The following is a 22281-nucleotide window of genomic DNA, read 5'->3' as shown; positions in this document are numbered from 1 at the left end:
TGTTTAGGTTGGTAGGCGCAAAGGATTACAGTCGCATTGCCGCAGTTACAGCCACCGAGTTTCGGAATGGCGTGTGATCGGCAGTCCAGATCGCAGGACTAGCGTGAGAGACAGAAAGCAGAGGACGGTTACCGTCGACCCCAAGGACGAGAGACGGGAAAGATGAATAGGTGAAAATGTGACCGCTCTCTGAGAGACTTGCTGGCAATGAGCGACAGGGAGACAGCTGGCAGGCCGCGCAGAAACGGAGCCGGGTCAGTCGGGGAAGAGGCACAGGCACAGGCACAGCCGCCAACGGAACGGAGTAGGTACTGTAATAATAATAGGTTGGGTAGGTTGGCAAGGTAGTAACAAAAGACGATAATAGGTACCGTAGGTAATAATGACAGCGCAAACTGCAAAGGACAGGGAGGGCCCTAGACAATCTGTTTGACCGAGTTGCAGCGCCCAAAAAAAGAGGACAAGAGAGAGACCTAGGTAAGACAAAGGAAGCTTCAAGATGGCGCAGATTAAGATGCGGAAGGGAATTTCCCTTTATGTCTGGCTCGTCCGAAACGACCACAGAAGGCACTGTACTGTACCTTCTCCAAGGTTGCCTCCAACCCCCAACGTGACCTGCCCCAGGGTTGGTCTAGTCTCTCTAGAACACATCCCGTCCATCCATCTTCTTTCTTCACATCCATCGAAGCTTGTGGGGTCAGGGCGCCAATCCTCCTCGAGTCCTGTGGCTTTGTCGCTGTGTAGGGCCGTTTTCGAGGTCACCTTGGGTGGGGATGGCCAGGTACCATCTGCATGTCCTGGTGGCCACTGAAGCCGTGCAGCACTTGGCGGGCGGTACCTTGCCTTAACTTGAAGCCCAGTTGGAGGGGCTAGAGGGGTCGGGCACCCTAGAAGCGAGACCGAGGGGCTTCCAGGGGGGTGTCATGATGCGGCTTGCCCCTGGAAAAGTCCTGAAAACGTTGTCAGTCTCCATCCGGCCTCCAGGGTCCCGGGCCCTTTTTTCGATCCTCATCATCCATCTCTAGCTTCAGAAAGCTAGCTCTTCGCGTGTTCACTAAGCGAAGCTCTTTACCAAGGTCATGAGAATGCGATTTACGAAAATTGAGGTCCTCGAGACCGTACATGTCGTGGCCGAAAGGAGCTCTCTTCACCGACTCACATCGGCCCATCCAGCTCTCTCATTACCACCACCGCGAACCCGTTCATGGCTAACCCAAGCCATGCTGGTCCAATGGTGCCGTATCACGAGATTCGTCACTGACCTACCCATTCCAGTGGCTCCAATTACGGGGCGCTACGCCGCTGCCGGCTTGGCTCTCAACCGCCAGCGGGTGCATGGCTGTCTGTGGCTCAACCCAGCCCCTGGCCATCAAATGTTAGCTTTGATCGGCTCTTGTCCAGGAGATCATTTTATCAAACCCTTTGATGCTCATGGGTACCACGTAGCACTTGATCTATTGTTTTTTCCTGCTGCTACCCTGATCATTATGCGCTGGGGTGCGTCAGAGCCCTCTGCACCAGGCAAAGCATTGCCGTGTATCAGAATGGCATGGCCTCGGCTTCATATTGGTGAAGCTTACCTCCTTTGACGTATGGGATCCAGCCATCGAACTCGACGGAAAGTCATGCAAAACAGCTCCAGTAGAGGGGGCTGGCTCTCCGGGTCGAAACGAAATAATGAGCAAGATCCTTCAAGGCCGCTTCTCCGTGGTCGATCGACCCCAGCGGCCCCAGGCGCGGTTCCTCGCATAACATCATCTGTGGAGTCGGCCAAGACTCCGTGCCTCATCGACGAACGCTTTCTGTGGTGTCTCCGATGAGAGGCTTTGCGGACCCTTTCGGAGGATATCTGGCCCAGCCGCCACGGGATGAGAGACATTGTGGCACTTGTTGAACGCGGCCATGCGGGTCTACTTGTCAAACCGAACCTGGCTTACCACCATTTCGACGTCAGAAGAGGCCTCATCGAGCCCCGATGACCTTGGCTGTGGCCTTCACGTGAGAAAACAGTTGAAGGTGAATGGGTCCATGACATCGACGGACTGGCTCGTATATCTGACATTGCCGGGATATTCAATCCGCCCGATGGCTTCTCGAGACGCTATACGTCAGGCAGGCCTCCGAGCTGACCACAAGCTTCGACCAGTCAGAGGCTGTGAAGCGTCTTGATTGGGAAGATGGGTCTTGCCACCTCGCGACGGCATGTTTTGCACGACAGGCAAATTCCATTGTGTGGGCGGTTGAAACAGAGGCCAAGCCACATGCGTGGCCATCCGTTGGGCGCTTGTACAACTTGATTGCCGCCGCCAAATTGTGGCTCAGAGGGAACCAATTGACAAACAATCCCATTGTATCAGATATCATCCGGTACTACAATTGTTTCCGGCAGCCAGCGATGTCAGCTTGCAATGTTTCATTTGTCACTGGCCTGGTCATTGGTGTTGCTCACAGCTTGCTTCAGTGACTGCGAGCCTCGATGTGGCTGAGAGCAAGTGGCGGAGAGGTTGACGTCGGAGTCGGGACAAGGCCACCTCCGAACATTGACCGCCTGCCCGACCTGGTGATCTACCAATGAAGTGCATACTGCCAAATCAATGACGGATGCAGAATCGCGAAAATCATCATTGGAAGAAGTGGCACTGAAGCAGAGTTCATCCCACCCGCCATTGCGCACTTTTACTACAACTTCACCGAATTGAAGTAATTGCGGCTTCTCCAGAAATTGCCATGGCATCGAAAAAGCCGTCGTCGAGGTGGTGGTTCTGGACCAAGGTCATGCTTGGGTAAGTCGATGACAATGGAGCAGCTGGTTGAGCCGGAACTGACGGATTGACAAGTGGCGCTGTGGTCGCTGTCGGCGGACCTGCCTTTACCATGTGGTTGACTCCCACCGAAGAGGAGCTACGATCGAGATATAACCCCGAACTACGAAAGAAGAGCTTGGAGAACAGAGAGGAGCGACAGCAAGAGTTTGACGACTTTGTGACCCGATTGAAGGAGTACTCCAAGTCGGACAAGCCCAGTGAGTGTGTCCTGTTTGAGGATTGACGACATATACTGACCTCCTTATCAGTCTGGATAGTGGTCAAGGAGGAGGAGGAGCGAAAGAAGAAGGCGGCTGCTGCTGCGGCCAAGGCGTCACAGCAAGAGACTGATGCCCGACGAGAAGAGATGAGACGGGAAGCTGGTCTGGATTCGAAATAAAACAGGGCGGAATGACAGGGCAACTTTGGATACCCATCGAGTGCTTGTAAGAGTATTGACGTGATGGAAGGCTACTCGTGTACAACAACTGGGTGAACGGCAGTCATGATGGACGGTATGAACATCTATGTAAAGCAATTGGGGTTTCTAACGACTGAAAAATATAGCCAACTTCTCTCGATCAACAAGACTGACAGTTGGTAGTTGTTTGTTGAAATATTGCATTGACTGATATCCATGCTTCTCTGCTGAGGCTTTCGACTTGTTTGCAGACTGATGTAGACGCAACACTGACACTTGCCTATCTAGGTAGGCATTGTTATTTGTGTAAAACCAAGGATACACTTACTATGTCTCGGCAAACGGTTCTCCGTTCTTTAATATGCACAAACAGCATGGCGACAATGATCCAGGGATATCTTGTCCAGGTCACATAGTGGAGAGCTACGAGCATGCCCTGTGCTGTGCGGCTTTACCCCACGAGCCAGGCCTAGGTACAACGTCACGGGCGTCAGTCAATGGCGCAAGTGGAAAGTGGAGGGCGGGCCACAGACCACACAACGAGAGAGCCCCCTCCTCCCCTCGGCGAAATGGTAGTTCCACAGGCGAAAACTCTTGGCACGCACAAAATCTACTTTGATCCATCACCACTGTTCGAAGCCGACGGCGACAAACAGCTCAATACCCACGCCTATCTCACCGGTACGCCGCCCAACCCGCGCCTGCACGCCTCCCCGGGCATCTTTGCCTGCAACACTCGATTTTCCCCGTCCGAATCCGTCTCAGCTGACGAGCATTGCTGCAGTTTCGATCGAGTCTCCCCCGATCCCCCCGCATCGAAATTCGCCCATCATGTCCGACGTCCAAGAGCGCCTCAAGAAGCTTGGCCTGGGAGCCCGAACTGGTATGTGAATTTCTGCCAATTTTTTGGTCTTATAAGAGAGGAAACTCAAGGGCTAACTTGCGACACAGGGTATGTTTTTGCGCACTTCGACGTTTCCCCCGCCGCCTCCGACCATCGCAGCTAACCTGGTGACATAGTGGAAAGGGCACTCCCCGAAGAAAGGTCAAGCGTGCGCCCGCCCGCTCCGGCGCCGACGACAAGAAGCTTCAGCAGGCCCTCAAGAAGCTGAACACTCAGCCCATCCAGGCCATTGAGGAGGTCAACATGTTCAAGTCTGACGGCAACGTCATTCACTTTGCTGCCCCCAAGGGTTAGTCATCCCACTCTGATCATGTCGTGTGCGCGGGGTCTTGGTGTTTTCGTTTAAATACTGACATGGGTCCCCCTCAACAGTCCACGCTGCCGTCCCCGCCAACACCTTTGCCATCTACGGTAACGGTGAGGACAAGGAGCTTACCGAGCTCGTCCCCGGCATCCTTAACCAGCTCGGCCCCGACTCGCTCGCTTCCCTCCGCAAGCTCGCTGAGAGCTACCAGAACATGCAGAAGGAGAAGGGTGAGGATGAGGACGACATTCCCGATCTCGTCGAGGGTGAGAATTTTGAGAGCAAGGTCGAGTAAATCTGCTCAATTCCATCAATGCGACGGGCTGGTGAAATCGTGGGCATGTTCGGTCAAGAGGCTGGCTAGGTTATCCCGCGAGGTGGGTTATGTTTTGCACCTGGGAATCCATAGGAGGAGGGTCGTCACAGAGCTCCCAAGGCGTCTTCTGCGTCAGGAAAACTGGGAGTCGGTACACAACACAAAAGGTCACGGCTTGCGAGAATGTCGCGGTGGAACGGCTGTATCCCGGCTGGCTGAGGTTGATTGATCTGTACAAGAAAAAAAATACGACTTACATCGGGAGAAATACCAATCTCTAATGATGACAACCATGACTACGCTCTTCTAGTTGGAAGTCTGACCCTCCCTCGTTTCTTATCCATCCTGCCAAGGCCGTTTGTCGAGCCTCCTGCTTTGCCTGTCTCCTATGGGCAAGCAACGGGCTTTCCTTCAAGTCATGATATGTGCCGCATCCCAGGTGGGTGGATGCGTAGCCTGCATTCTCTAGACTGCTTGACAGCTCTCTTGCTGTCTCCCACATTCTTCGTCTGGACATTTGACTTGCTCCCTTTGTGTTGAAGGGCTTCCGACCTTGGATCACACCACCGATGATGGTCTCCTCCACACCTGAATCTGACCATGCGGCGGCAAGATTGCTGGCAGAAATCTCCTTTGCTCGAGCTGATACAGCTCTTTTTGAAAACTCAAACTCCAGTTCTGTTGTAATAGCCTCAAACTCTCTGAATGCATACTCTCCCTGCCACTGCCTACTAACGAGAGGGCTCATCCTACCTTTTGCTGAGAAGGCACGCTGGCATCCTGAAGCAGAATACTGCGATTTTGGCAATATGATGCAGTGTATGTATGCATTTGACGGATCGATGAAAAGAGAGGTTAGAGATGAGAGGAGTGAAGTGCACTGCTTGAGGGAGAGTTTATCAGAGCAGGACTTGGACAGAGTGGGAGGTGCATCTCCTCGAGCTGGCTTTCGACGGACAACGCCGAGTTGAGAGAAGTAAGCTCGCCCTGGCAGACATTTTTCGTCAGCCAAGGCAAGTTCTGTTGCATCTGGAGTTGGCCATGGTGAAGCATCTTCCTGAGCAGCCATTGTGAGCTCCATACTGGCATCACCACCTAAACTCGTCAACCACATACACACTGTTAGTGGTTTGGGCGACTTACATGGTGCTTCTGAACAATACATATGAAGCTTTACGTCATCTCTAATTTCGAATGGCTTCAATGACATGTCGCCCTCCTTGGCTGTAGTTCTCTCCGTCCTACGAAGGATACTAGAGCCGTCATCCCCGTCGAGAAGCCTCTTACACTCGTCAAGCAAGAAGCGATTAAAGGTCCTTATGACCAGTATTTCGGCATGCCAGTCATGAATGCCTACACCATTTGACTCTGCTACTTTCGACACCGGAAGGCACTTCATGCCTGTTCTACGAGTCTACTTAGAATGTGCTGGATCACGGGTGGCAGATAGGGCTCGCTTACGCTAGAGCCAGGCAGGTCAGGATGCCATCCCGTTCGGCAACGATGCCGCTCAACGGCACCCACTCATGAAGGCCATTGTCGCGAACAGTGGGTTTCCTTTTCGCAGGGAGTTTGTCAAATTGCTGCAGCACGGTTTGCGCGATCAGATCTGGCTGGGAGGTCATTTAGACATGCCCACGATACCTCGAGAGGATCCAAGTAACCAAAAATGATACAAAAAGAATTTCAAGAATTTGAAGCAAGGTGATCTGTGTAATTCGATGGTCGTTGGCCGACAAGTCTCTCGATTGGACGAAACTCACCCCAGTCCTGGTGGAGTTTGAGGTCAGGGTGACCTCGCGCAGGTGCACGTGATGCGCGGCGTCATTTAGCGCATCGCCTGCCCTAGGTCGCTTAGTCAGTGTGCACACAACTCGAGAAATTCCAGGTTGCGCCGGATCACGAACCTCTTACTTTTCGCCCATCGCCCAATCCCCCACGGTCCAACCACACAAAACACCTTGTCGCCCCCTTTAGGAAGCACACCAGCGACAAGATGCGAACCTACGACGACACCTTCTCCGGCGAGAGAATCTACCCTGGCAAGGTACGCCAATTCCATTGCCTCTGCCCTTCCCCGTCCCCCCGGTCCGATTATCGAAATGCGAAGTTCTGGGTTACTGCTGAAGGAGCATGACGGGATCGTATCATGGGGATGGGAGGAGATCAGCTTGGTTATGTCTGTGATGAGAACATGGAGGCTAACGGGTCATCGCATCACAGGGTAAGCTCTACGTCCGCGGCGACAGCAAGATCTTCCGATTCCAGAACGGCAAGTCGGAGTCCCTCTTCCTGCAACGAAAGAACCCCCGCCGTATCGCCTGGACCGTCCTGTACCGCCGACAGCACCGCAAGGGTATCTCTGAGGTACGCATCAACCAAGTAGAAGGAGTGTTGGGGACGATGCGCTTCGCGTTCACCCACACCCTCTCCTCTTCCGATATCCAGTGACAGGACTGACACATACTACAGGAGGTTGCCAAGAAGCGAACCCGCCGTGCCGTCAAGGCCCAGCGAGGCATTGTCGGTGCCTCCCTCGACGTGATCAAGGAGAAGCGCAACATCCGACCCGAGGCCCGCACCGCTGCCCGCGCCCAGGCCATCAAGGAGAGCAAGGAGAAGAAGCAGGCCGACGCTGCCGCCAAGAAGGCTGAGAAGGCTAAGCTCGCCGCCTCTAAGGGTCAGGCCGGCCGACAAGTCAGCAAGCAGGGTGCCAAGGGCGCTGCCCCCAAGGTTCAGGCGCGAACCCGTTAAGATGGTAAATAGGGAGGATGAATGAAAATGGGAGAGTGGAGTCCGTGGTTCTTGTGTCTTTGTCCGGCCGGTTCTTCTACAATCTCGGGAGCATGGAATGCCATAGGGTGCATTGATAGTTGAGCAATGCCATATCGGTGCAAATGGTCAAAAGAGCATCTCTTGTTTGTGCCGTGACCAAGAAGAAGGTGTGCTTGCTCGACATGGGGTGGCTAGGTCAACAACTCACGGCGTCAAATGAAGGTATCATCATGTTGCTCATTAGAGAGCTACTACACACACGCTTATGACACAAGATAACGGTTTCACGCAAACAATATGTGAGGCAAGAATTGTGCTCAAATGCTCCTTCGTGGGAGTGATGTTTAGATTCTATCGTGTCTCATGCTCATATCTAGTCTATTATTTTTGGGAGACTTTTGTGCCGCAGCTCAATTACAGCTGGGCCAGGACACCGAGAGCACCGGAGGTCTCAATGCTCTGGGGGTGGTCGTCCTTGGAGGCGTAGGTGACCTTGCCGTGGTCAATGATGATGGCGAAGCGGCCAGTTCGCTCATCGAAGTTCCAGCCAATGCTGCGGGAGAACTTGGCATCCTTGTCGGACATGAAGAGCTAGGCAAATGTCAGCGTCATGCATCTTGGTAGAGGTTATTCTGGGGCATGGAACGTACAATGCTGTCGTCGGTGACACCGTTGGCCTTGGCCCAGCCGTTCATGACAAAGGCATCGTTGAAAGCAACAACGATGACCTGGTCAACACCCTTGGCCTTGATCTTGTCGATGTGCTCGGTGTAGGAAGGAATGTGGGAGCCGGAGCAGGTGGGGGTGAAAGCACCGGGGATGGAGACGAGGACGACCTTCTTGTCCTTGAACTCTGTAGTCAAAAGTCAGCATGTGAAGATGCGGTGAGAGGCTCGAGAAGAATCACATACCCTGGCTGGCGTTGTAGGGAACGGGAGTACCGCAAGTAGAGAACTTGGAGATCTCGGGGGTGGGAGGGATGTAGGTGAAGAAGACACCCTCGGGGAAGTTGTCGCCGGCCTTGAGCTCAGTCATTTTGGCTGTTTTGTTGGTGTTGGTTGGTAGATTGGTGGTGATTAGAGAGTGTGGTGAGAGTTGTGAGGGTATCAAGTTTGAGAGAGGAAGAAAAGATAAGAGCCGAGAGGTTGAAGAAATATGCACAAGATATATAGATAGCTGGTCGGTGACGGTTCGCTCCTTCCGTGACGGAAATCTTTCTAATGCCGGGCACCCACCGGGCAATCCTGCCCCTCAACCCCTCCTACCCTCTCCAATTGTCCGTGTTGCCTCCCCGCTGTTTGCCCCTTCGGAGAGCAATCGGAGGGGCGGAGAGAAGTCCACACAATCATAGACGGCATTGGCGCAAGAGGGGTCGGCGATGAGGTCAGTGAGGCCTTGTGGGCCTTTGACCGGAGCGCGGGCGACGCGGCCCAAGTGGAACCGGCGCTCGCTGCGCTGTCTTTGGTGTTGAGGGACGGGGGGACCTTGATAGTTGACCCTGCTGGAGACGGTCCCGACGCAGGGGTCCTCCAGGGATGTATTTGGAATGATGTATTTGGAATAAGGCCCTTTTGCGAGCCTCATCTGTCCCATCGTGATATCTACTATGAAAGACTATCATAATTCTTCACAGCCTGACCTGACGTCGCCGTCGGCCGCTGGCGGAAGAGAGGCTCGGCTGCAAGTCGGCGCCGAGACGTAAGGAGGGTCCTGTATCGGGCAAGTATTTGTCATTCTCTGCAGACGCAGGCAGAGAGGATCAGATTAGATTATCAGCTACAACGCTAGTCGGCCTCAGGCACAGGAACAAAGTCATTCTCCCGTATATGCCCGCCGGTAGGGTACAATCAGACGGTTCCGGAAGCTCTAGATCCGTGGTTGACGGCGGGTGGGAGTGAAACCGAAACGGCAACTTGCGGCGGATTACGCCGCATGAACGCCGCCTCTTGTCGATTTTGTACAACAGGCACCGCATTTCCGGGGGAATGACGTTCGGGTTCCTGGACCGAGCCGAGCAAAATTCTCCATTGATTTGTCAATAGCAAAGAATAGCAGCTATTCGAAACCTAAAAGTGGCGAATTCGGTGAGATCCGAGCTGAGCCCATGACTCTCGGGAACCGCCTGCTTTGGTTGGAATTTGATGCCTTTCCCGAACCGACCTCGAACAAATGCCACGTGGATTTTACCTGACAAGCACGAGTCAAGCTAAACTTGGCCAACATCCATGAAAGTCATGGAAAGCCAAAGAAACAGTCAATCAATCGACACGTCTCCACGCCAGCATGAAGTGGGGGTGCTGGGGCGCCAGAGAGCGGTGGGATTGATAGCCTCCAACCTATCGAGCCAGGATGCCCGTGATAAAAAGGTTGAATGATATCCTGCTCAAATCTCGATGTTGAGGCTCCTTTGAATAAGTGAGTTTGAAACCATTCCCCGAAGAGGCAGGTTAATTACACCTGGCTCACCGCTGGACGGAGCTCCTCGGGAGTTGGTGTTGTTGACGCCGGCAGTCGGCGGCCAGGAACAGGCCATGATTGAACCCTGGCGGTTTATTCTTGGAGATCTCAGCTGATTTGGGCATGTTGCTTCAATTAGGTGAGGGGTTCCTCGACTCCACACAAAAACCTTGACGGCATTACTAGGGTTGGTATCAACACCGTCATCCACCTCAAGATTGCAGTTTGCTCTTCTTGCCGATGATCAAATATGGCAAGGTCGGCACACGATTTTCGCTATCGTTCCGTAGAATACAAGTGATTTGTGTTGACGTGTGGGAGGATATCCTGTCAAGTTTGTGTACTTGAAGGCTACGCTCGTCAATCAGTTGCCTTAACAACAACACTCTGTAATCTTGAGCTAACAAGCACTCAATTCATGAGGTGTAACTTTTCCATCTCTTCAGAATACTTCAATTCACGGTTTGTGTCTCCTAAGGGGAGTCATTTGATGCCTACGGCATAGATCCACGATGTGGTAGGAGCCCAAGCCACTATCGGGAGATCTTGCATGCGAGGCTCTTCAAGTCAGATTGACCAGAACCTGTATCGAGATGCCTAAAAGCAATCCATACCTACAAATTCCTAGGGTTCCTGCAAATCGGCCCTCTCGTTGAGATAAGGGTCAACTGACCTGGCTCTATGCCTCGTCACTTGGCTCGCCGCTCCGCGAACACTCGGCCAGGAGGTCAAATTAAGCTATGTCAAAGTTCCACATTTGCTACTTATACATCTAGGGCTAGTTATCTCGATCTTCTGTCGTAAGCAGTTCGGATTGGTCAGACAATTCCATGGCGACATCAAGGAAGCCAAGAGTACATAGAGACACCCAGAATTCAGAAGGCTTCATATATTGCTTGCTCAAATCTCAATTTATTCTACATCAACAACTCTTGAATACCCTTTGTGAATGTTTAAAACTCACTCCAGCTTATAAATGGCGATCCTCTGGTTTAACATCTCACCTGGTAGTTGAACCGTCGAGTGCGAAACTTGAAGAAATGAGCTGCACTTCAGCGCACGGCATGCATGTTTTAATAGTATTTGCAATTTCATGCCTTAATATTATCGCCCGATTTTAATACAGCCTCGAGTTTACTGACATAGTGTTGTCTCTTGGGGAGCAGTGGTTGTAAGAGCCTCCACGGAACTCACGCAGTAGGAATGCACCCACCTCCTATGGACTCAAAGAGTTTTATTTCAAGGACATATCCAAAATATTATTTCTAATTATATAATAGCGGCCCTCAGTGTAAAGTAGAACATCCTCCCTCTAAACCTGATTGACGGTGCCCACTCTCACTGTTCTGGGTATGGCCCTTCTACAAGATGAGATGCCATGCACAATGCTCTTGGTGCTTACTAGTATCTATCAAGCAATAGCAGTCATTACTGATTCATACGAAAGCGTAGTCAAAGCTGGAATCACGGCTCAACCATATGTTTGGCCCATAAGGCCGCTACACAGTCACCTAGTAAGTATCCTCTGAATATCTATGAACGGCCCCCAATTATCTCAACTTCATGCTAGCAGCGTTCATTTCCTCAAGACGGGCATGATTGTCGTTATGTATACGGACCGAGATTAGCCGAAGCGGGGAAGCTCTGCTGCATGCATGAGCTGAGAATGGAAGAGTTATTCAGACATCACTCAACTCATCAGACCTCATCGACTTTGAAGGCAAGATGCCAGAAACAGCTCCAACAGGTATATCAACCAGTCCAGGTACCTTTGTTCCTGTCTACACATATCGGTGTTAACAAGTGGTCCAGATGCCGCTGAGCCATGGACGGTTGAAAAGGCCTTGGCTGGGAATGATTTGGTTCAAGGGTCCAAGTCGCCAATCTCCCTATTTCACCTTCTAGGGGGCCTCAAGACGACAAAGCGAGAGGGATGGAAGAGACATGGCATTAAGTAAGTCCAGTCCAGCATGGGATGCACGACTAGTTCTCAACCAGCACCAGCCCCGAGTCGGTCGCAGACCATTCGTATAGGATGGGCATGATAGCCATGTTCGCTCCTCAGGGCCTCGACCAGGTCAAGTGTATGAAGATGTGTATGATCCACGACGTTGCTGAATCGGTCGTGGGCGACATCACCCCATTCAGCGGAGTGTCTAAGACCGAGAAGGCCAGACGGGAAACGGCAACCATCGAGTATATTGCCACTAGATGGGGCGGGCATCATACCTCTGAGCTGCGAGAGCTATGGCACGAGTTCGAGGCCGCCGAGACTCCGGAGGCCCAGTTTGCGCAAGATATTGACAAGATCGACCTGATGCTGCAGGCTGTCGAGTACGAGAAGGACGGCAAGGGTCAGCGAGACCTGGGCGAGTTCATGGGCGTTGCACGTAAGCTGCGTACCGAGGCCGGCAAGGCATGGGCGGAAGAGATCCTACTGGAGAGGGAGAAGCTCTGGGAGGGCCGTGAGCATGTCAGAGGAGAGCAGGCAGAGAAGGGTGGTGTGTCCACAGAGGCTCAGAAACTGCAGGACGCATACTATGCCTAGCGGAGACAGGACGGAGTAGATGCTCCCAATCATGATATGGTTTCATCGTCCGAGGCCATGAGAAAATGACTGCTCAATAGATGACTGCTCAACAGGTTTGTGATATCAGTAACATCCTCCCTTGTGGTGGAGGTTGTCTATGACTGTGACTTGACCGAGGATCAACCCACCACCCAATGCAAACCAGGCAGGCGCTATCACGCACAGTCCTCTTCGAATGTGATAAGACCTAGAGGCTGGCAACCTGCATACCTAGACATGCATTAGTTGGTTGTCACTGATGCCCGAGAAGTCTCAATTCCTGGTGCTTGGAAATAGTAACAAAGACAAAAAGCAATGACTTCATGTCGAGGACAGGGAGGATTGGCCAAAAGGGCGGGAGCAACTGCCGCATCGGATAGATGCTGCAGCTCTGGCCTCCCTGCAGCTCCTGCCGCTGCAGTCAAGGCAACTACGCCAGCCACACTTTACCTGGACGGGATGGATGCAATGCAAAACAACCCATCAACCGCTAATTTCGCCCTGTTTTCCCTCCTCTCGTCACAATTACAACATCCCCTCAAACACTTTGACAAGTGCCCTGAACCCAAGGGTCGCGTTGTTACATCCTCAAACTCGACCCCTTTCCGCACCAACGGATGAGACATTAGTTCAACGGTTACCTCAAACGTCAGGCTCGTGACTCAGGTTTCTAGGGCGTCGCGGCCACCGAAAAGCAAATTACCTTTTCCGAGACAATTTGCGCAGCCCTATTCCCACCTAGGGCCAAGGACTCGTGTGGGGGACCTCACCAGGGGAAGGCACCACGATACCACAGACGATCGGGACCGAGGTGGGGGAATCGATGGGGGAGAAAGATCTAGATGCGTGCCGTCCAAATGGGCGGCATCATTGAGGAGAGCTGAATGACCCTTGCACAGCTGGTTGGTCCGTCACGGAGACGGTGCTAAACGGACACAGTTGTCGAGATTAGCTGCCTCTTGACAAAGCCGGTGCTCCGTACGGATATTTCCAGGCTGGCCGGGGCGTCTGCAGGCCTTGTGCCGTCGTCACCATTACAAATGTTGGTGTTGGGACTATTCAATAGTCAGGGCGCACGAGGAGAGAGTCCGAGAAACGCATTGTCGCCCTTCAACAACCAGTCCTCAGCCACAATCCGTTCAGGACAAGATCGTCGCTCCGACATGACCTGAATGCGTTTCACGATGCAGCAAACATGACCTTGCAGAAGCTGACCTGTCGGTCAGGTCTTAAACGGGTTGTCAGTGACGATCCCCCAGTCCCGACTTTTTGGATACAACTCGAGATCAACACAGATTCTTGCGTCAAGCTGTCGTCTCCACCAGCAACAGGGAACAGGGAACAGGGCACTTCGTATAAGGTGCGCGTCCATCCCGTGTACGACAGGGCCGGACGCCTGCCAGCCTTCTTAGCCTCAGAGCCCGTGCTTCGTGCAGTCCCTGGGACATGAGGTCGAGACACTGTTGGGTGTGGACTGGAGTTTAGTGAGGTCAATGTTAAGCACCTCACCGGAACGCTGGCTCAGGGCTAGCTGGTCACGCCCTGACTGACAAGTTCACGCCAACTCGTAAGCGTTGGCTCAGGGCCTGGCTTTCAGTTGCCCTGCTTTGGGACCTAGGCTACTGCAGCCAGCATTCAACGTCTAACTCACCTCTTGTGTGACGTCGACCGTTGATGCGGACTGGCCGATGGCATTGACGCCAGCCTTGAACATACTTCGACTACACATTCCCGTCGGCACAGGGCAGAGGAGGCGGTAGGGCGTACAGGGGTAAATGTAGCCGCTGCCTTTGCTTGGCTGGCTGGGAGAAAACATGGCAAAGTCGAGCAGCCAAGAGGGCACGAGCTGAAAGCCATCATTTCTTTTTCCTTCAGAGATCTCGACTGGCCTGGCGCGGCCACCAATCCGCTTCGCTCAAAGCTCGAGCACAAGCCACACCGAAACACAAACTTCGCGCCGTCTATCCTCGAGTTCCGATTCTCCGCCACCAGTCACCATTCACAAAGCAAGGATTATGACGGCCACTAAGATCTAAGCGAAAATAGAGTGCCATTCCCTGATCCTAACTTGAGAGATAGTGGGCTCCCAAGCAAGACCCACCGTGCCCGATCGATCCGTCTTTCCTGACCACAGAGGCATCTGGGAGGCACAGAGCACAGCAAAGATGGAGGGGAAGGCTGCTTTCCGAGAGGAGAATTTTGCTCTCAGGGTCGTTTATGATTGCCCAGTTCTCCGAGCCCCTGTCACCGTGCGTCCATGTCCAGGTTTTAACGCAGAGCTAGCGGGTAATCACAACCACCCTGAAAGCACGATGATGCTGGGACAAGTCAACAGGCGTCGGTGCCAAGCAGAGGACACCTAGACGCGTCGTCCAAGGCTCGATTCACCCTCCCAACTACCTCGCTCTTCGGTCAAAGAGAGACGAAAGTTCGTGGGATAAGCACTTTGACCGTGTCCCTGGGTTTCGAGAGCCATGGCTGTCGCGAGGCGGCATCACTTTTCGGAGAGTTCACTGCTAAAGCCTTGCCAGGTCCACCTCGCCCCAATTCCCCTTACATCCGGAGCCATCTGTTCTAGTGGAATATGCCATGTAGGTCTACGGTAGACTGGGGAGGCTAGCCTTAGTGGGCATTAAAAGGTTCCGGCATGCTGGTCACTCCCCAGCGGGCGTGTGTGCCTCAAGCCAGCCACTGGCCACTCTGAATGACCAGGAGGCGGCTTCTTGTGCATCTCTGGTCTCCTCCAGCAGGTTATTTAATCCCTACACTATCCTCTTGTCCTGGGCTGCGGAGTTTTGTTTGAAAGTTGCTTGATTCCGTCCCTCAGCTTCTTGCCCTCACTTCTCAACAGCCACTTTCATCCGTTCTTTTATTATATTGTTTCTTCGCCCAAGATGGGTCTTCTCCCTCTCACTTACACCCGTCCCAAGCATGTGGACCAGGAGACGTTCCGCAACAGCGGAGACTCATTCTCTGACACAGAGAAGAGCGATGGGTCCGTCAAGTCTGGTCGCTCTGGCTATTCTGCTGGCATTCCTGATTCACTCGCCTTTGACAAGATCATCAGCGGTGGCACCTGTCCGGTAAGTTGAGCTCGTACATCTCGTCTTGTGAGTCTGAGAAGAATGCTAACTCCTCCCCACAGCCCATGACTGTCCGTGACTTCATGAGCTACCTCATCTATGTCGAGCATGCCGCCGAGAATCTTCAGTTCTACCTCTGGTTCAAAGATTATGAGAAGCGGTTCAATACCACCTCGACGGCCGATATCAAGCTGGCCCCGGAGTGGACACAGACTATGCAAGACGAGACGGTTCTCAAGATCCGAAAGGATCAAGCCGACAAGATGCGAAAGGAGCCCAAGGCGGCAGAGATGTTCAAAGGCACAGACTTTGATAAGAAGCGAGGCGCCCACGAAAATGTGTTGGGCGGATCTGACCCGTTTGCGACGCCTCCGCAGAGCAGCAGAGGCGATGACGGTTCAATCTACACGGCATCCAACACAGTCCATTCGCTCAACGCTGCGAGCTATCAGAGCCAAGCCTCAGAGGCATTCCAAGCGGCTGGGGCCCGGCAGCCTTGTGAGTCAAGACATTTCCAAACATGGAACGGGTTCAGAAAGTTAACATTTAGACAGTCACGATCCAACCGTTCCGGGAAGAAATCAACCGAGTGATTGCGACGTATCTGATGGACGGTGCTCCCCGACAACTGAACCTGTCGTCTTGTGAGCAGAGGGCGGCTATCCAAGCACTGTCCCAAACAACTCACCCAAGCGCCTTCCGCAATGTCTTCAAGACGGTTGACTCGAGTCTTCGGCATCAAGCTCACCCCAACTTTGTCAGATGGTCCATCTGCAACGGAAACCCTGCACGCGTCTTCTTTGCGCGATCATTGGGCGTGGGGCTGATCGTGGCAGGTATCGTGCTGGGCATCATTCTTGCCCTCAGCAGCGCGGGGCGAGGCTACCGAGCATTGGTGGCGATCGCGCTTATACTGGGTATCAGCACGCTGGTCGCAGCCTACAAAGGCATGTGCGTCGTCCTCCACGGAATGCATCACCGGCACGTGAGGCCGTGGGAGCTGTTTGTGGACAGTGAGAACGTGGATGACATGGAGAAGCGAAGCTTTGAGTCGTTTGGGTCGACCAACAGCTACGAGGATGAGCCATGGATCGTCAAGTATGAGAAGCGCAACATTGTCCGCAAGGTGTTTGATCGCGAAGTCTGGATCCAGGAGCCTGCACTGCGACAGATCCAAGATACCATCTTCATCCAGGCGATCCTAGCTTCAGTCCTCTTCGGGGGTGTTATTACGGCGGTCTTTGTGGCCATTCCCGGGGGAGGATACTTTTAGAAGTCTACAATCATTTTGATTTCCTTTGTCGTCTTGGTAATTCGCTGGAGAGGGATACCCTGGTAGTTTTGTTTGCTTGGCAGTGAGTCAACTGGAGTCTAGTCATGTACGGGTAAATGCCCGCGTCTCGAGGTCTAGAGGCCTTGTAGGATATAATTAGAGACAGCTTGAGAGGTGTAAAAGATATTCATTTGTTGTTGATGCTCAAAACAATCATATCACAGATGCCATGCCCCGTCTGTTAATTCCGTGACAAGAGCCGACTCCGGCATTTGGCCCAAGCTCGGCATCGGCATAAGCTGCCCGCCCGCCTCATGCAGCCTTGGCCCCTCCTCTACCAATGCACCACACGCACAGCACCGCCCGGGCCATCGGGATTACTGTGCGTGCAGAGAGACTGTGTAAGTGGTGAAGCAATGTCGAGGCTACAGTGTGAATGTGAATGTAAGTTGAGTGAGGGTGAAAACAGGGCTATAAGGGGGGGGCAACAAGTGAAGATCATATGACAATGGACGTCGCCCGGAGAAAAGGAGAACCTTTGATGTGTGTGTGCTCGGGCGGCGTTTGTTGAGAGCACGCGCCATTAAAATGAATGAATAGACTGGGGAAACCGAGAGGAATGGAGCTTTCCCCAAGGATCCAAGGGTATGGACGGCCTTGAAAGAGAGGAACCCCCCATCTCGGAGCCTCGGCCCACCGGCTTTTGGAGAAAATGATGAATTATAATCCATGGGGACGGGACGGACCTAGGTACTGAGAATGCCTGTAGCCTCGTTATCGATAAAGATGACATTCAACGACTCTTATGACCCCCATCCCATCCCATGGTTCAATCTCCCCATCCGATTGATAACCCCTCCACAACCCGTCCAAGGTCTTGCTTTCTTTTTCTTCTCCTTAATTTCACCCATTCGGTCACTCTTGTCTGGCCATATATTCGACTGTCAGCTATACCATATTAACCTGGATTGACTTGCGCCGCTCAACGCTCTCGCGTGCCATCACCGAGGACCGTTGCGCCTCCTGGACCCTTTGACTCCACCACCCCATCCATCCATCCATCACCCCTCTATTCAACGAACCTACCTCTGCGCGCAATAAAAGAACTTCAACAACTAGAGCTCAACCACCATGACGCCTGCCTCAGACCACGAGGAGGCCATTGTCGACACTCCGAACGGGTCCGGCCCCGCTCCGCCCTCGCATCCAAAGCGTCGACTCAGGACCATGACGTCGACCGAGGAGATTGACAGTACCATCAACCGCCCCGGCAGCGTCAAGATCAATGTCCAGGGCGCATTTATCGTCGATCCGGACACGGCCACCCCGGCCTCGGCTACCAGCGCTGCGGCCGGAGGGTTGACTTCGGTCAATGGCCGCGTGAGTCCAACGCATCCAGAGACGAGCGACATCCGGTTGCCAAACCACACGGCCGTGGTGAGCCACATTGCGATCGACGTATGTATTCCTTCCTAAGCAAGAACAAGAAGCGCGGGGCTAACGGCGCATTGTATACATAGATTGGCGGATCGCTGGCCAAGCTCGTCTACTTCTCGCGCGAGGTCGACTCGACCGACCCCGGCGGCCGGCTGAACTTTCAGAGCTTCGAGACGGATCGCATCGACGACTTTGTCGAGTTTATGCGACACTTGCGCGACAACCAGCTTGTCAATGGATCACAACCCGGCGAGCTGTGTGTTATGGCCACGGGTGGTGGCGCATTCAAGTTCTATGACAAGATTCGAGATGCGCTGGGTGTGGATGTCTCGAGAGAGGAAGAGATGGAGTGCCTCATTATTGGTAAGTTGTATTAAACTACCTAATCGTCTATACTTGCGCTAACTGTCGAAACTTGCAGGCCTCGATTTCTTCATCACCGAGATCCCCCGCGAGGTCTTTACCTACTCCGAGACAGACCCCATGCACTTTGTCGAACCCCAGGACAACATCTACCCCTATCTTCTTGTCAATATCGGCTCGGGCGTTTCCTTCCTGAAGGTCACAGGCCCACGTTCACACCAGCGAGTAGGCGGTACCTCGCTAGGAGGTGGTACTCTCTGGGGTCTCCTGTCTCTGCTGACAGGTGCACGCACGTTTGACGAGATGTTGGAGCAGGCGGCGCACGGAGACAACACCAAGGTGGATATGCTGGTGGGCGACATCTACGGCACTGATTACGCCAAGATCGGGCTGAAGAGTACCACCATTGCCTCTTCGTTTGGCAAGGTGTTCCGCATGAAGCGCGAGGCCGAGTCTGCAGCAGAAGACTCTGGCTCCTCCAACCCTGATGCATCCTTCTCGGGTGCCGACGTCTCGCGATCCCTGCTATACGCCATCTCCAATAACATCGGCCAAATCGCCTACCTGCAGTCACAAATCCACAACCTCTCCAACATCTACTTTGGTGGGTCATTTATCCGTGGCCACCGCCAGACCATCAACACTCTGAGTTATGCCATCAAGTTCTGGAGTAAAGGTGAGAAGCAGGCCTACTTCTTGCGACACGAGGGCTACCTCGGTGCCGTGGGTGCATTCCTTAAGAGACAGCCCAGAAACTGGGGTCGCAGGGGAAGTCTAGAGGGGATGGACGATCTTGCTGAATGGAGGAGGAATCTACGCGAGGAAGCGAACTCGAGTACGAATTGAGCCTCGTGGGGAATACATCCGAGGGTTATGCAAAGTGAAGAAAAGGGACAAATGCATAAAAAGGGCGCCGTCGGTTAATCCCAATTTCGACGAAAATATACAGGTGGAGGACGAAGGGCCGGGATATCACATCATCCCGGCGGACAGCATCTGGCGGCGCATATCGTGATGGCGTTGGGTTGGTTGGGTAGTCGAGCATGTTTTTTTCTTTCTTTGATTCTTTCTTGATTACCTACAGCGTATCATGGTCCGCACAAGAAGGTGGGATACACAAGGATATTGGAGAGTCATCTACATCCAGTCGCTCGCTCACTACGTTGGACAAGTGAGGCCGAGATGGTTACATGGGCGGCCGCAGCACGCGAGCACGTAACGATGAAAACTCCCCGTCGATGTCACATCTTCTTGTGCAAATAGATTTTAGAGTAATCAGGTCACTCGCTCAACGAGAGTCGGAGTCTGTCATACCCATATTCTGCATCTGTCCTTGATCGTCGGCGCGGGCTCGGGCGTCGAGTACGACGCAAACATGGTTAGAGAAGACAAATTGCGGTCTGCCGTTTGTCTTTATTAGAGGGATGTGGTCTCTCGGCAATCTTCTTTTCTTTACGAAATACGCTATTCACGACTAAATATTGCAACAATGGCTGATGGTATCGCTGAAATTGACGACTGCTGGAACGATTTGGCTGGCCTAGGAGGTAGGAGGGCACGACCCCAACATCGTGGCGTACGTCCGGTCCCTTTCTCATCGTCCAAGCCTTCCGAGGCATGTTGGGAGAGCGAGAGTGAGAGTTCGTGGTCGGAGTGGAGTTACGATCATGATGGCCCATGTTCCTGTGATGGAGGTTGTGCACCGACAAAGACTCGACGAGAGGGGAATAACAGCGCCATTGGCAATCAAGTCAACGTTGTAAGTGATAGAAATGATGTTCCAGTGTTAATTGGTATGTTGACTGATAACCTTGGACAGTTTTGTGGTGACAATCATCAATCTTGTCGAGAATGTAGGGTAGATCGTGAACCCCCTTATAAATGCCCTGACAAGGACCACACTCGACCCACCGCACAGAAGGGCAAGAGACGCAGCAATAGAAGAGGTACCTGGCAAGAGGAACGAGGAGTCCCTCCACTAGAGGACATCATCTATTATCTCGCCAAGAGACAAAGGCACCATAATGATGAGCAAAAGAGGATTCGGGACTGGCTACGGGTAATGGGGGACTTGGAGGGAGGAGATGATGGGGTTCGAGTTGTTGGTAGAGAGAGGGAGAGACGTCGGTATGTGTATGACAGAGTTGAGAGAAGGGAGCCGAGACGATATGAGATGAGTGGAGGACGATCTACGGGAGAGGATGAGGAACATCACGGACGTCGTCGAAAGGTGAGATTTGGTAACTGAGTAACTACCACCAATGCCAACCAACCAATTGGTCTAGAAACCAAAAAGAAAGGGAACCCATCGTACTGAAGGGCAAAAGAAAGGGTCTGGCCGGGGATTGAACCCGGGACCTCTCGCAAGCTTGCTTTCGGGTTTGCCCTAAGCGAGAATCATACCACTAGACCACCAGACCGAGTCCAAGCGGTGAAGGAACCGCTTGGTGTGGTTGTTTGTTGGACGGGATGTTGATTATTTCGTATTATATCGGTGGTGGCGTGGAGTTTTTTGAGTCATTTCATCTTATTTTTCTGCGGCACGTGCTCTGGTGTCCCTTTTTGTGGGGGCTGTGGCTGGGTGGAGATGTGGGGCTTGTTGAATCTCGATGCTTCGTTGACATCCTTCCATGGTCATCAAGCTTGGCAGCTGGAGAACTAAAGGAGATGGATCGACTGACACTCGAGAAAACCTAGAGAGAGTAGAAAAGACCAAGTGATGATACTGGAATCCGTTACACCTGAGGTTGTCTGGTCAGTTGAACATATGAGGGCTCTCGTTTTTGATACTTGCCGTTCAAAACCCCAGCCAGCAACAAGAGTAACCTCCAGTGCATCACATCCTCGCAAACAATCACCTTTCACCGAATGGTAAACACTCTTTTGATTTCTTTCTTGCATTTCATTCATGTCGTCATGACGCACTCACGTGCAGATCGCTAGAGCCATCTTCCCCATCACCAAATCTAGTTGCCCTGCCCAACATCCTTGCCCTGCTTGATGCCCTGGCTCTGTCCACCGCTGGCGTTGGCGTCCTTGAGGCCCGCGCCGTGCTCGTCCTTGCCCTCGGGGAGGGGAGCAGTCTTGTCTGCGCGGTCGACTCGGTCGGACTGGTGCGAGTTGTGTGTTAGCTGTCATATTTTGAGTGTTGAAGAGGATGGACTCACGTCTGGCTTGCCGACGCCGTGAGCAATGTTGTGCTCGGTGGCCTCAAAGGGGCCGTTGTCGGAAGAACCGTCTCCTTGGCGAGGCATGTTGAATGTGAAGTTGTTGTGGTGAGTGTGTTGTGCAAGTGCGAGATGTGCTTGTCAAGCTTTGTTGTTGATGAATTAAGAGTGAAGAATCAGTGAATCAGTGTCAGGGTAGACGATTTATTTATACCCAAGGTTCTGAGTTTGTTCCCCTCCTGCCATCATGCAGCGTTTGGCACTGGCCGCATCGTGATGAATCGACGACGTCATCTCGTCAACGTCATGCCCATGATCCATCATAGGTACGTTTTCTTACCCCAGTTTCTACAGTACGGCGCATAAGCTCCGGGATTTGGTACCTTCTAGAGACACTAAAACCCGGGA

The 22281-nt window shown here is 52.8% G+C and overlaps 8 protein-coding genes across 8 annotated transcripts; 6 read left to right on the top strand and 2 right to left on the bottom strand.

Moving 5' to 3' along the window:
- Nucleotides 1–2727: 2727 nt before the first annotated feature.
- On the top strand, nucleotides 2728–3204 carry NECHADRAFT_77839 (uncharacterized protein; the record flags this gene model as incomplete). Its single annotated transcript, XM_003053098.1, has 3 exons — nucleotides 2728–2783; nucleotides 2838–3022; nucleotides 3074–3204. The coding sequence occupies 3 exons, from the start codon at nucleotides 2728–2730 to the stop codon at nucleotides 3202–3204; spliced, it is 372 nt and encodes a 123-aa protein (XP_003053144.1).
- An 852-nt stretch (nucleotides 3205–4056) lies between these two features.
- NECHADRAFT_67429 (uncharacterized protein) lies at nucleotides 4057–5035 on the top strand (the record flags this gene model as incomplete). The annotated part of the gene is made up of 3 exons (XM_003053097.1): nucleotides 4057–4112; nucleotides 4246–4418; nucleotides 4502–5035. The coding sequence occupies 3 exons, from the start codon at nucleotides 4057–4059 to the stop codon at nucleotides 4726–4728; spliced, it is 456 nt and encodes a 151-aa protein (XP_003053143.1). The 3' UTR covers nucleotides 4729–5035.
- Nucleotides 5027–6374, bottom strand: NECHADRAFT_36604 (uncharacterized protein; the record flags this gene model as incomplete). Its single annotated transcript, XM_003052591.1, has 3 exons — nucleotides 5027–5849; nucleotides 5889–6155; nucleotides 6211–6374. The coding sequence occupies 3 exons, from the start codon at nucleotides 6372–6374 to the stop codon at nucleotides 5027–5029; spliced, it is 1254 nt and encodes a 417-aa protein (XP_003052637.1).
- Nucleotides 6375–6671: 297 nt separating this feature from the next.
- Nucleotides 6672–7764, top strand: NECHADRAFT_67427 (60S ribosomal protein L24). The gene is made up of 3 exons (XM_003053096.1): nucleotides 6672–6796; nucleotides 6973–7116; nucleotides 7222–7764. Exons 1-3 carry the CDS (start codon nucleotides 6746–6748, stop codon nucleotides 7501–7503), a joined length of 477 nt encoding a protein of 158 aa, XP_003053142.1. The 5' UTR covers nucleotides 6672–6745; the 3' UTR covers nucleotides 7504–7764.
- Nucleotides 7765–7835: 71 nt separating this feature from the next.
- On the bottom strand, nucleotides 7836–8639 carry NECHADRAFT_67423 (uncharacterized protein). The gene is made up of 3 exons (XM_003052590.1): nucleotides 8436–8639; nucleotides 8175–8377; nucleotides 7836–8115 (listed from the first exon to the last, which is right to left on the bottom strand). Exons 1-3 carry the CDS (start codon nucleotides 8557–8559, stop codon nucleotides 7939–7941), a joined length of 504 nt encoding a protein of 167 aa, XP_003052636.1. The 5' UTR covers nucleotides 8560–8639; the 3' UTR covers nucleotides 7836–7938.
- A 3067-nt stretch (nucleotides 8640–11706) lies between these two features.
- NECHADRAFT_91944 (uncharacterized protein) lies at nucleotides 11707–12529 on the top strand (the record flags this gene model as incomplete). Its single annotated transcript, XM_003053095.1, has 3 exons — nucleotides 11707–11746; nucleotides 11794–11935; nucleotides 11980–12529. The coding sequence occupies 3 exons, from the start codon at nucleotides 11707–11709 to the stop codon at nucleotides 12527–12529; spliced, it is 732 nt and encodes a 243-aa protein (XP_003053141.1).
- A 2915-nt stretch (nucleotides 12530–15444) lies between these two features.
- Nucleotides 15445–16906, top strand: NECHADRAFT_35392 (uncharacterized protein; the record flags this gene model as incomplete). The annotated part of the gene is made up of 3 exons (XM_003053094.1): nucleotides 15445–15633; nucleotides 15696–16131; nucleotides 16188–16906. 3 exons carry the CDS (start codon nucleotides 15445–15447, stop codon nucleotides 16904–16906), a joined length of 1344 nt encoding a protein of 447 aa, XP_003053140.1.
- A 1131-nt stretch (nucleotides 16907–18037) lies between these two features.
- On the top strand, nucleotides 18038–19898 carry NECHADRAFT_103784 (uncharacterized protein; the record flags this gene model as incomplete). The annotated part of the gene is made up of 3 exons (XM_003053093.1): nucleotides 18038–18364; nucleotides 18427–18706; nucleotides 18765–19898. 3 exons carry the CDS (start codon nucleotides 18038–18040, stop codon nucleotides 19550–19552), a joined length of 1395 nt encoding a protein of 464 aa, XP_003053139.1. The 3' UTR covers nucleotides 19553–19898.
- Between the last annotated feature and the right edge of the window lie 2383 nt (nucleotides 19899–22281).

Source organism: Fusarium vanettenii, assembly GCF_000151355.1.
Source record: "Fusarium vanettenii 77-13-4 chromosome 3 genomic scaffold NECHAsca_2_chr3_3_0, whole genome shotgun sequence".
In the NCBI taxonomy this organism is placed as follows: Eukaryota; Fungi; Ascomycota; class Sordariomycetes; order Hypocreales; family Nectriaceae; genus Fusarium; species Fusarium vanettenii.
The sequence above is the reverse complement of the archived record's forward strand: the minus strand, read 5'-3'. Positions and strand labels throughout refer to the sequence as shown.

Coding starts and splice junctions, on each gene's coding strand:
- NECHADRAFT_67423 (XM_003052590.1), bottom strand. CDS start 8,559: ATGACTGAGCTCAAGGCCGGCGACAACTTCCCCGAGGGTGTCTTCTTC. Junction 8,378..8,435: donor TCCCTACAACGCCAGCCAGG/GTATGTGATTCT, acceptor TTTTGACTACAG/AGTTCAAGGACAAGAAGGTC. Junction 8,116..8,174: donor GTGTCACCGACGACAGCATT/GTACGTTCCATG, acceptor ACATTTGCCTAG/CTCTTCATGTCCGACAAGGA.
- NECHADRAFT_67427 (XM_003053096.1), top strand. CDS start 6,746: ATGCGAACCTACGACGACACCTTCTCCGGCGAGAGAATCTACCCTGGC. Junction 6,797..6,972: donor AGAGAATCTACCCTGGCAAG/GTACGCCAATTC, acceptor ATCGCATCACAG/GGTAAGCTCTACGTCCGCGG. Junction 7,117..7,221: donor ACCGCAAGGGTATCTCTGAG/GTACGCATCAAC, acceptor CACATACTACAG/GAGGTTGCCAAGAAGCGAAC.